At 40.6% G+C, this 12,116-nt stretch overlaps 1 protein-coding gene across 1 annotated transcript in view; it reads left to right on the plus strand.

Annotated features, from left to right (window-relative positions):
• The first annotated feature begins 2,722 nt into the window (after positions 1-2,722).
• The window catches only part of mettl21e (methyltransferase like 21e), a 15,896-nt gene continuing 6,502 nt past the window's right edge, over positions 2,723-12,116 (plus strand). Inside the window, exons 1-4 of the mRNA XM_062035350.1 lie at positions 2,723-2,945; positions 7,807-7,967; positions 8,060-8,177; positions 10,453-10,550. Coding sequence (XP_061891334.1) covers positions 2,900-2,945; positions 7,807-7,967; positions 8,060-8,177; positions 10,453-10,550 — 423 coding nt within the window. The 5' untranslated portion in view covers positions 2,723-2,899. The remainder of the gene's footprint in view (positions 2,946-7,806; positions 7,968-8,059; positions 8,178-10,452; positions 10,551-12,116) is intronic.

A 12,116-nucleotide genomic window follows, 5' to 3' on the forward strand; every position in this document is an offset into this window, starting at 1 on the left:
GTCAAGTCATTAACAAAAGGTAAACATGGTAGGCTATAGGCTACTAGGAGCTAGCAGCTACACAACAGCCAAGCACGCAATAGCACACAAGCTTGACGCACATGGTAATAATTGATCAATATTGCGGTGTGAAACGTCACATTTGTCAATATAAACAAGTCCCAAAGGTAGAAATGTATTAAAAAATGCCCAGTAACAAACGTGTCCGCATCATTCAACTTTCTGCATCGTTAGCTTAACTTCATGAATCATTGTGATCACTGGGTGTCGTCGAAAACAAATTACTACTCCACTTTGACTTAAAGACTGCATAAGTCCTTTACATATAAGACAGCATAAGTCCATTACATATGGTTAACAATAAATAGGCTAGTATATTTCATTTTATTTGTCAATATAAAAATGGTCAATAATAGTTGTTTAATGTTTTTAATCCAAGAAGTTTTAAAAAATATATATATATATATATATATATATATATATATATATATATATATATATATATATATATATATATATATATATATATATATATATATATATATATATATATATATATATATATATATATATATATATATATATATATATATATACACATGTGCAAATTAAAAAAAAATGTTTATGTTCTTTTCTTATAATCGATTCTTGGAAATTAGAAATCTATTTAAAATTGATAAAATAAAATTCGCTCTGCGTACTCCTAACAGTTAGCACGCTGGCAACAAAAAAAAATTCACTCATAGGTGTATACTAGCAAAATTAACTAAAAAAACTAGCATTCTAACATTACCATGCTAACAATAGCATGTTTACAGTTTGCTTTAGTGAAATACTAAAATATGACACTGATGTGTGTCCCTGCTAAAATGGCCAAAAGTAACAAAATATATTACTGAGGTGGGCATCTAAAAAAATATTTTCAACTACAGGGCTTAGGATGCATCAAGTACCAAAACATGACTGAGGTGTATACCTGCAAGATTTGCTAAAAAGCTAGCATGCTAACAGGTAGCATACACCTCAGAGTCAAAAATGTTATTTGACGAATGCTACCTGTTAGCATGCTAACTTCAGCATGTTAGCTTTTTTTGCAAATTTTGCAGGTATAAACCCCAGCGTCAAATATGTTCTTACTTGACGAATACTAGCTGTTTGTATGCTAACGTTAGCATGCTAGTATTTTTTAAACTAATTTTACAGGTATGCACCTGAGGTCTAACAGGTAGCATTTGTCAAGTAACAAAATATTTGACACTGAAGTGTATACCTTTAAAAATGTGCACAAAAAAAAAGCTGGCATGCTGATGTTCGCAAGCTAACAGGTAACATTTGTCAAGTAACAAAATATTTGATGTTGAGGTGTATACCAGCAAAATAAGCAAAAAAGCTAGCATGCTAACAGGTAGCATTCGTCAAGTAACGAAATATTTGACCCTGAGGTGCATACCTGTAAAATTAGTGAAAAAGCTAGCATAATAACAGGTAACATTTGTCAAGTAACAAAATATATGATGTTGAGGTGTATGCCAGCAAAAAAAGCAAAAAAGCTAGCATGCTAACAGGTAGCGTTCGTCATGTAACAAAATATTTGACGCTGAGGTGCATACCTGTAAAATTAGTGAAAAAGCTAGCATAATAACAGGTAGCATTTGTCAAGTAACAAAATATTTGACGCTGAAGTGTATACCTTTAAAAATTTGCAAAAAGAAAAAGCTAGCATGCTGATGTTAGCAAGCTAACAGGTAGCATTAGTCAAGTAACAAAATATTTGATGTTGAGGTGTATACCAGCAAAATAAGCAAAAAAGCTAGCATGCTAACAGGTAGCGTTCGTCATGTAACAAAATATTTGACGCTGAGGTGCATACCTGTAAAATTAGTGAAAAAGCTAGCATAATAACAGGTAGCATTTGTCAAGTAACAAAATATTTGACGCTGAAGTGTATACCTTTAAAAATTTGCAAAAAGAAAAAGCTAGCATGCTGATGTTAGCAAGCTAACAGGTAGCATTAGTCAAGTAACAAAATATTTGATGTTGAGGTGTATACCAGCAAAATAAGCAAAAAAGCTAACATGTTAACAGGTAGCATTCGTCAAGTAACAAAATATTGGATGCTGAGGTGCATACCTGTAAAATTAGTGAAAAGGCTAGCATAATAACGGGTAGCATTTTTCAAGTAACAAAAATATTTGACGCTGAAGTGTATACCTTAAAAATTTGCACAAAAAAAGCTAGCATGCTGATGTTCGCAAGCTAACAGGTAGCATTTGTCAAGTAACAAAATATTTGACGCTGAGGTGCATACCTGTAAAATTAGTTAAAAAGCCAGCGTAATAACAGGTAGCATTTGTCAAGTAACAAAATATTTGACGCTGAAGGGTATACCTTTAAAAATTTGCACAAAAAAAATAAGCTAGCATGCTGATGTTAGCAGGCTAACAGGTAGCATTCGTCAAGTAACAAAATATTTGATGCTGAGGTGTATACCTAGCATGCTAATATTAGAATGCTAACGATTGTGCCGCGGGCCGTTAAAAAATCAACCACAGGCCGCACTTTGGACACCCCTGGTCTAGAGTTTCACATTGTCTTTATTTAAAACCACAAAGGTGTCTTGTTTAGTGCTTGCTGAGTTGTCGCACCAGGCAGCTGTCTCTGCCGCTCAGAACCTTCCGGAGCCTTTGGAGAGCTTGAAATGCACGCTGCAGGCCAGCCCAGATATTTGGACAAGAAGTTGGGAAATGCTGGATTCGGTGGCACTGCTCTTTGTAACCTAAAACCAGGCCAATCGCCGCCGGAGATCTGAACCCAGATCGACCGTAATCCCAGAGGACTTTACCGTGACCAGAAACGGAAAAGGTCTGCGGGCTTTCGTGCTTTCTCTGGTGTTTTGGACATGGAGACTCAGCAGCCTGAGGACCGACCCGAGACTGGAGAAGAAGGTGAGGATCGTTTTTCCAAAATGTTTTGGTAGAGAGTAATTCATAACAAAGTTACGTAAGCGTGACGATTGTGTGTGGAGAATTGTAACACATGTTATTTGCACACACACACTTTAAGTCCTAAAGTGGTCTCTGCATGGGGTCTCCCGACCGTCCCTGCTACATAACTCGGGTCGTGTGTCACCCGTGGCAGCGAGTACTGACACATAGCATCGGCGTGATGTGTGATTATAAACACAAACAGCAGGATGAAGAGAGGAATGACAGGAAGGTATGAGATCAATCTGTTAGGGGGTGGGGGATTCTTCAACGTTTTCTAAGACGAGGACCCCCAACTTGATGGAAAGATGGAGCCGGGAACCCCCTGCTTATATATCCTGTTTGAAATTGTGTTTTTAAATAAACTGGTCCTAAAGGCACCTTGTTAGTGTGCGATGCTAAGCTATTCAAATAATACATGTGTAGCGCCGCTAATAGTTAGCTGGCAACTAGCACGCTAATTGCTAGCTAGCTAGCTACAAACATATATCCACAATGTACATAAAAGTCAAGGCACTTTCAACATATTTGACAATTTTACACATCCATCAGGTTCAGCAAATTATGACTTTAACAAAACATGTCAAGGAAAGAAAATAAAAGCTGATACAAACGGAGTATCAAAAATAATAATAAACAATATGATAAAATACAAAATTCAAAAATACAAAAAAAGGGCTATTTAAATCACTTAAAATGTTTTCAATAAAGATATCCATTTAAGGGCTTCTGTACTTTTAACCATTTTCCAAGATTTAATTGATAATTTGAAACCATTTGAAAATGTAGGTTTTACTTTCAGAAATTGACATTTATGTACAAAAAATTTAGCTTGTAGCATAAAAATGTTGACAAACAGAGTCCACGTTTGCGCGAATAAGGTCCGCGTTCGGGCGAACAGAGTCCGCGTTTGGGCGAACGGAGTCCGCGTTTGGGCGAACGGAGTCCGCGTTTGGGCGAACGGAGTCCGCGTACGGGCGAACGGAGTCCGCGTACGGGCGAACGGAGTCCGCGTACGGGCGAACGGAGTCCGCGTACGGGCGAACGGAGTCCGCGTACGGGCGAACGGAGTCCGCGTACGGGCGAACGGAGTCCGCGTACGGGCGAACGGAGTCCGCGTACGGGCGAACGGAGTGCGCGAACGGGCGAAAGGAGTCCGCGAACGGGCGAAAGGAGTCCGCGTTTGGGCGAACGGAGTCCGCGTTTGGGCGAACGGAGTCCGCGTACGGGCGAACGGAGTCCGCGTACGGGCGAACGGAGTCCGCGTACGGGCGAACGGAGTCCGCGTACGGGCGAACGGAGTCCGCGTACGGGCGAACGGAGTCCGCGTACGGGCGAACGGAGTGCGCGAACGGGCGAAAGGAGTCCGCGAACGGGCGAAAGGAGTCCGCGAACGGGGAAAGGAGTCCGCGTACGGGCGAACGGAGTCCGCGTACGGGCGAACGGAGTCCGCGTACGGGCGAACGGAGTCCGCGTACGGGCGAACGGAGTCCGCGTACGGGCGAACGGAGTGCGCGAACGGGCGAAAGGAGTCCGCGTACGGGCGAACGGAGTCCGCGTACGGGCGAACGGAGTCCGCGTACGGGCGAACGGAGTGCGCGAACGGGCGAAAGGAGTCCGCGAACGGGCGAAAGGAGTCCGCGAACGGGGAAAGGAGTCCGCGTTTGGGCGAACGGAGTCCGCGTACGGGCGAACGGAGTCCGCGTACGGGCGAACGGAGTCCGCGTACGGGCGAACGGAGTCCGCGTACGGGCGAACGGAGTCCGGGTACGGGCGAACGGAGTGCGCGAACGGGCGAAAGGAGTCCGCGAACGGGCGAAAGGAGTCCGCGAACGGGGAAAGGAGTCCGCGTACGGGCGAACGGAGTCCGCGTACGGGCGAACGGAGTGCGCGAATGGGCGAACGGAGTGCGCGAACGGAGTGCGCGAACGGAGTGCGCGAACGGGCGAAAGGAGTCCGCGAACGGGGAAAGGAGTCCGCGTACGGGCGAACGGAGTCCGCGTACGGGCGAATGCAGTCCGCGTACGGGCAAACGGAGTCCGCGTACGGGCGAACAGAGTCCGCGTACGTAAGATATCAATTTAAGGGCTTTTGTACTTTTAACCATTTTCCAAGATTAAATTGGTAATTTGAAACCATTAAGCCAATTAGAAAATGTAGGTTTTACTTTCAGAAATTGTGAAGTGAATTATATTTGTATAGCGCTTTTCTCTAGTGACTCAAAGCGCTTTTACATAGTGAAACCCAATATCTAAGTTACATTTAAACCAGTGTGGGTGGCACTGGGAGCAGGTGGGTAAAGTGTATTGCCAAGGACACAACGGCAGTGACTAGGATGGCGGAAACGGGGATCGAACCTGGAACCCTAAAGTTGCTGGCACGGCCACTCTACCAACCGAGCTATACCGTTTTTTGACATTTATGTACAAAAAATTTAGCTCACAGCATAATAATGTTGACAGAGTCCGCGTACGTAAGTTATCAATTTAAGGGCTTTTGTACTTTTAACCATTTTCCAAGATTTAATTGATCATTTGAAACCATTAAGCCAATTAGAAAATGTAGGTTTTACTTTCAGAAATTGACATTTATGTACAAAAAATTTAGCTCGCAGCATAATAATTTTGACAGACTCTGCGTACGCGCCAACAGAGTCCGCGTTTGTAAGATATCAATTTAAGGGCTTTTGTACTTTTGACTATTTTCTGAGATTGTATTGATAATATGAAACCATTAAGCCAATTAGAAAATGTAGGTTTTACTTTCAGAAATTGACATTTATATACAAAAAATTTAGCTCACAGCATAATAATTTTGACAGAGTCCGCGTACGCGCCAACAGAGTCTGCGTATGCGCGTTTGTAAGATATCAATTTAAGGGCTTTTGTACTTTTGACCATTTTCCGATATTTTATTGATAATTTGAAACCATTAAACCAATTAGAAAATGTAGGTTTTACTTTCAGAAATTGACATTTATGTACAAAAAGTGTAACTTGCAGCATAATAATGTTGACGAACAGAGTCCGCGTTTGTGCGAACAGAGTCCGCGTACGTAAGATATCAATTTAAGGGCTTTTGTACTTTTAACCATTTTCCAAGATTTAATTGATCATTTGAAACCATTAAGCCAATTAGAAAATGTAGGTTTTACTTTCAGAAATTGACATTTATGTACAAAAAATTTAGCTTGCAGCATAATAATTTTGACAGAGTCCGCGTTTGCGCGAACAGAGTCGGTACGGTATAACATATGTGGGGGTTCGTTGGCCGGTTCGTCTGGTATTGGACAAAAAGTGCGTATCCATTCAACTGGCCTATTTTTCCTTTTTGTTCGTGAATAGCGTTGCTATGGTAACACGAAATGTTCCCAATTTACATTTCAGTCATCGGCGCGAACAAGACCTTTCCGACGGTATAACATATGTGGGGGCTCGTTGGCCGGTTCGTCTCGTAATAGACGTAAGAGAAACGTGCGGAACAACAATAATAATACAGTTTGAACAATGAGCAATATTAATATGGGCTGCTTGCATTGCAGCAGGCCCATAATAATAAACAATATGATAAAATACAAAATTCAAAAAGACAAAAAAGGGCTTTTTAAATCACTGAAATTTTTGTCAATAAAAATATCAATTTAAGGGCTTTTGTACTTTTAACCATTTTCCAATATTTATTTGATAATTTGAAACCATTAAGCCAATTAGAAAATATAGGTTTTCCTTTTTAAACATTTATGTATAAAAAATGTAGCTTGCAGCAAAATTATGTATGCCAAATTCATACTTGCCAACCTTGAGACCTCCGATATCGGGAGGTGGGGGTGTGTGGGGGGGCGGCGTGGTCGGGCGGGGGGCGTGTTTGGGGCGTGGCTAAGGGCATGGTTAAGAGGAGAGTATATTTACAGCTAGAATTCACCAAATCAAGTATTTCATATATATATATATAACATATATATATATATATATGTATGAAATACTTGACTTTCAGTAAATTCTTGCTATATACATATATATTTTTTTTTTAAATTTTTTTTTTTTATTATACATATAAATAAAATACTTGAATTTCAGTGTTCTGCAGGCTATCCAGTAGATGGCAGTATTGTCCTGTTTACTGCAGACGAACTGCTTTACGGTAGACTAAACGTGACTGCTGTTGTTGCGTGTTGTTACCGCGCTGGGAGGATGTTAGTGAAACTGCCTAACAATAAACCCACATAAGAAACCAAGAACTCTCTCTCCTTGTTGTGCACTCTACTCTCTAAAAGCCGGGAAAGCGGACGTGAGAACGGCTGTCCCCACTCAGGTCCGCATTGAGCTGGAGGGGGCGTGGCCTCCAGCTCCGGCTGAATACCGGGAGTTTGTCGGGAGAAAATCTCTGCCGGGAGGTTGTCGGGAGAGGCGCTGAATACCGGGATTCTCCCGCTAAAAACGGGAGGGTTGGCAAGTATGGCCAAATTTGATCTCTGCTATTGTGAATGTGGACATCTTCACACCCTTTCTGATCTCCTCCCAAAACACATGTACAGTCTCACATTCCTCCAAGAGATGATTGACATCCTCTACAGCTCCGCAGATATAATGCTACCTATCTTAAATGCTAACAACTGCCGCTAGGGGGAAAAAAATGGCGCTATTAAAGACTCAAGTTGGGGAAAATCACAGACGGCTTGTTTGGGACAATTTAGAATATATTCACATTTTTGGCACTTATGGGGATCCAAATCCACAAAAAGGGGTCATGGTCATGAAGTTGGATAATTAAAATGAATCCATGTGATGAAATAACGACTGATTCTTTCAATGCTGGATCCAAGTGGGTGCTGCTGCGGATGCAGAACTGGCCAAAGCCATCATGGCGCGCCAGTTCCACCCTTCTGTCCTGGGCCCAGAGCCTTGGGAAGGTTACATCTTCTCTGACCTGGAGATCCGAATTAAAGAATCCACAGACCTCTACGGAGCTGTCCTCTGGCCCTCCGTATGTGTGCGCCGATCCATAGTCTCTCCATTGTTCAGGGCTGCAGTGAAGCAGCGGCTGTTTAAAGAATGTTGAACTCTATGATCCCCCAGGCGATGGTGCTCTGTCACTTCCTGGAGACCAACTGTGACACGTACAACCTGATGGACAAGAACCTGATTGAACTTGGTGCAGGAACTGGTCTCGTCTCCATTGTTTCCAGTCTACTAGGTAGGGGATCTTGCAGTAGTCAATACCTATGAATTGCTACGATTCTCAATCCTTTTTTTAAACCACGATTTAAAAAAAATTAAGAAAAAATTAACCCATGCATTTTCTTAATTCCCAAATTTTATTAAGAAGTGTTTCTGCGTTCAAATAGGGAGTCTGTAAAGTCCGGGTTTGCTCACAGTCTGTGTTTACCTCAACAGAGTTTACGTGCGCAAACAGTCAAATTTCGCAAATATGGAGCCTGCAATCGCGCAAACAAAGTTGGTGTTTGCGCAAACAAAATCCGCATTCGCGCTAACGAAGTCTGTGTTCTTGCGAACAGTCTGCGTTCTTGCGAACAGAGTCTACGTTCTTGCGAACAGAGTCTGCGTTCTTGCGAACAGAGTCTGCGTTCTTGCGAACAGAGTCTGCGTTCTTGCGAACAGAGTCTGCGTTCTTGCGAACAGAGTCTGCGTTCTTGCGAACAGAGTCTGCGTTCTTGCGAACAGAGTCTGCGTTCTTGCGAACAGAGTCTGCGTTCTTGCGAACAGAGTCTGCGTTCTTGCGAACAGAGTCTGCGTTCTTGCGAACAGAGTCTGCGTTCTTGCGAACAGAGTCTGCGTTCTTGCGAACAGAGTCTGCGTTCTTGCGAACAGAGTCTGCGTTCTTGCGAACAGAGTCTGCGTTCTTGCGAACAGAGTCTGCGTTCTTGCGAACAGAGTCTGCGTTCTTGCGAACAGAGTCTGCGTTCTTGCGAACAGAGTCCGCGTTCTTGCGAACAGAGTCCGCGTTCTTGCGAACAGAGTCCGCGTTCTTGCGAACAGAGTCCGCGTTCTTGCGAACAGAGTCCGCGTTCTTGCGAACAGAGTCCGCGTTCTTGCGAACAGAGTCCGCGTTCTTGCGAACAGAGTCCGCGTTCTTGCGAACAGAGTCCGCGTTCTTGCGAACAGAGTCCGCGTTCTTGCGAACAGAGTCCGCGTTCTTGCGAACAGAGTCCGCGTTCTTGCGAACAGAGTCCGCGTTCTTGCGAACAGAGTCCGCGTTCTTGCGAACAGAGTCCGCGTTCTTGCGAACAGAGTCCGCGTTCTTGCGAACAGAGTCCGCGTTCTTGCGAACAGAGTCCGCGTTCTTGCGAACAGAGTCCGCGTTTTTGCGAACAGAGTCCGCGTTCTTGCGAACAGAGTCCGCGTTCTTGCGAACAGAGTCCGCGTTCTTGCGAACAGAGTCCGCGTTTGCACAAACACTTGAATTTCACAAATAGGGAGTCTGTAAAGTCTGTTACAGTCTGTGTGCACAAAGTCCGTGTTTGCGCAAACAGTCGAATTTCGCAAATATGGAGCCTGCAATCGCACAAACAGAGTTTGGGTTTGCGCAAACAAAATCTGCGTTCGCGTTAACGAAGTCTGTGCGCGCAGACAGAGTAAGCATTCGCATAAACAGAGTCCACGTTCTTGCAAACAGAAGCCGCGTTTGTGCAAACAGAATCCGCGCAAACAGAGTTGGTTTCTGCACAAACAAAATCTGCGGTCGTGCTAACAGAGTCTGCGCGTGCAGACAAAGTCTGCATTTCCTTAAACGGACTACGCGTTCGCGTGAATACAGTCCACGTTTGTGCAAACAGTGTCCGTGTTCGCGCAAACAGAGTCCGCGTTTGTGCAAGCAGAATCTGCATTTGCGCAAAGAGTCGAATTTCGCAGAAATAATGTCCGGGTTTGCACAGAGTCTGCGTTTACGTGAACAGAGTTGCAGTTCACGCAAACTAAATCCGCGGTTGCGCAGACAGAGTCCACACACGCAGACACATTCCGCGTTCGCGCAAACAGTCGAATTTCGCCGAAATAAAGTCCGGCTTCGCTCTGTTTGCGTTTACGCAAACCGCGCAAACAAAATCTGTGCGTGCAGACAGAATCCGCATTCACGTAAATTGAGTCCGCGTTCCGTGAATAGAGTCCACGTTCGTGCAAACAGTTGAATTTCGTAAATAGGAATTCTGCATTCGCGCAAACAAGAGTCTGCGTTTGCGCAAAAAGTCGAATTTTGCAGAAATAAAGTCCGGGTTCGCTCTGAAATTCTACTGGATCTTTGTCATTTGCTTGTTGTAACTACACAAAAATAAACATTCTTCTTTGCTAGCGTTAGCGTGCTAGCTTTTTTTAAGCTAATTTTGTAGGTGTACACCTCAGTCCTATTTGCATGCTAACCCATTTCAATGTTTTTTGGAACTTTGAGTCTAATCTTGTTGGCATTTATTCATTCCAATGAATGAAAAAGTAATTTTTCTTTTGTATGTGCTAAGGTGCAAAAGTCACGTCCACTGATCTCCGAGATGTTCTTGGCAACCTCCAGTGCAACATCTCCCGCAACACAAAAGGACGATGTAAATATACGCCTCTGGTAGGTCTAAAAGTTCTTAATAAAATTCAAAACACAGTTTAAGACTAGAACTCCCAAAAGGCAGCCAATCGGCAATTAACTTTTTTCAGGAAAAGTTGTCATACAATAATTTTTATGAATATTCTGAGAATAAAAAATGTAAAGACCAAATTATGTAATTTTACAAGATTGTTATGAAATCAAATATGTCAGTCAATTTTGTTTTTACAAAAAAAGTTAGTAATATTGTGAGAAAAAGTTGTCATTGTCAAATAATTATGTCACACTGTTTCGAGAATTTAAAAAAAAGTATCAAGAATGATGCTATTTTAAAAGATTAAAGTGAAATATACTGTGAAAAAAATGTTTTTTTAGTCAAACGCAATATTGTGAGAAAAAAGTTATTTTACAAGAATTGTTTAGAAATAGGGACGAGCGGTAGAAAATGGATGGATGGATGGATGTTTAGAAATATTTTAAGGAAAAAATATATGAAGAAAAAAAAGTATGATAAAAGTCAATTAAATACATTTTTAGAAAATAAGTTGCAATATAAAGTTTTCACATGACAATTTTTAGGATTATTCTGAGAATGTTTTATGTTTTATTTTACAAGACAAATTATGTAATTTTACAAGAATAAAGTCAAATATGTTATGAAAAAGTCAATTTAGTTTTTACAAAAAAAGTTGTTATTGTCAAAGAATAATGCAAGACTATTTTGAGAATTTTTTAAATAGCAAGAAAAAATTATGCTTTTTTAAAAGATTAAAGTGAAATATACTGTGAAAAAAATGTTTTTTTTAGTCAAACACAATATTGGGAGAAAATATTTATTTTACAAGAATTGTGTAGAAGTATTTTAAGAAAAAAAAAATATTAAAAAAAAGAAAGAAAAGTATGCCATTTTATATGATATAAGTCAAATACATTGTGAAAAAGTAATATATTTGTTTAGAAAATAAGTAGCAATATTGTGAGGAAAAGTTTTCAAACGAGAATTTTTTGGATTATTCTCAGAATGTTTTATTTTTAATTTTACAAGACAAAATTATGTAATATTACAAGATTAAAGTCTAATATGTTATGAAAACAAGTCAATTTTGTTTTTACAAAAAAAATTTGCAATATTGTGAGAAAAAGTTGTCATTGTCAAAGAATTATGTCAGACTATTTTGAGGATTTAAAAAATAGCAAGAAAAAATTATGCTATTTTAAAAGATTAAAGTGAAATATACTGTGAAAAATGTGTTTCTTAGTCAAATGCAATATTGTGAGAAAAAAGTTATTTTACAAGAATTGTGTAGAAATATTTTAAGGAAAAAAATATATATACAGTATATATAAACAAAAATTATGCCATTTTGTATGATTAAAGTCAAATACATTGTGAAAAAAGTAATATATATTTTTAGAAAATAAGTTGCAATATTGTGAGGAAAAGTTTTCACACAAGAATTTTTAGGATTATTCTGAGAATGTTTTATTTTACAAGACAAAATTATATAATTTTACAAGATTAAAGTCAAATATATTATGAAAAAAGTCAATTTTGTTTTTACAAAAGAAGTTAGTAATATTGTGAGA

The sequence above is a fragment of the Entelurus aequoreus genome, linkage group LG02 (assembly GCF_033978785.1).
Source record: "Entelurus aequoreus isolate RoL-2023_Sb linkage group LG02, RoL_Eaeq_v1.1, whole genome shotgun sequence".
Taxonomy (NCBI): Eukaryota; Metazoa; Chordata; class Actinopteri; order Syngnathiformes; family Syngnathidae; genus Entelurus; species Entelurus aequoreus.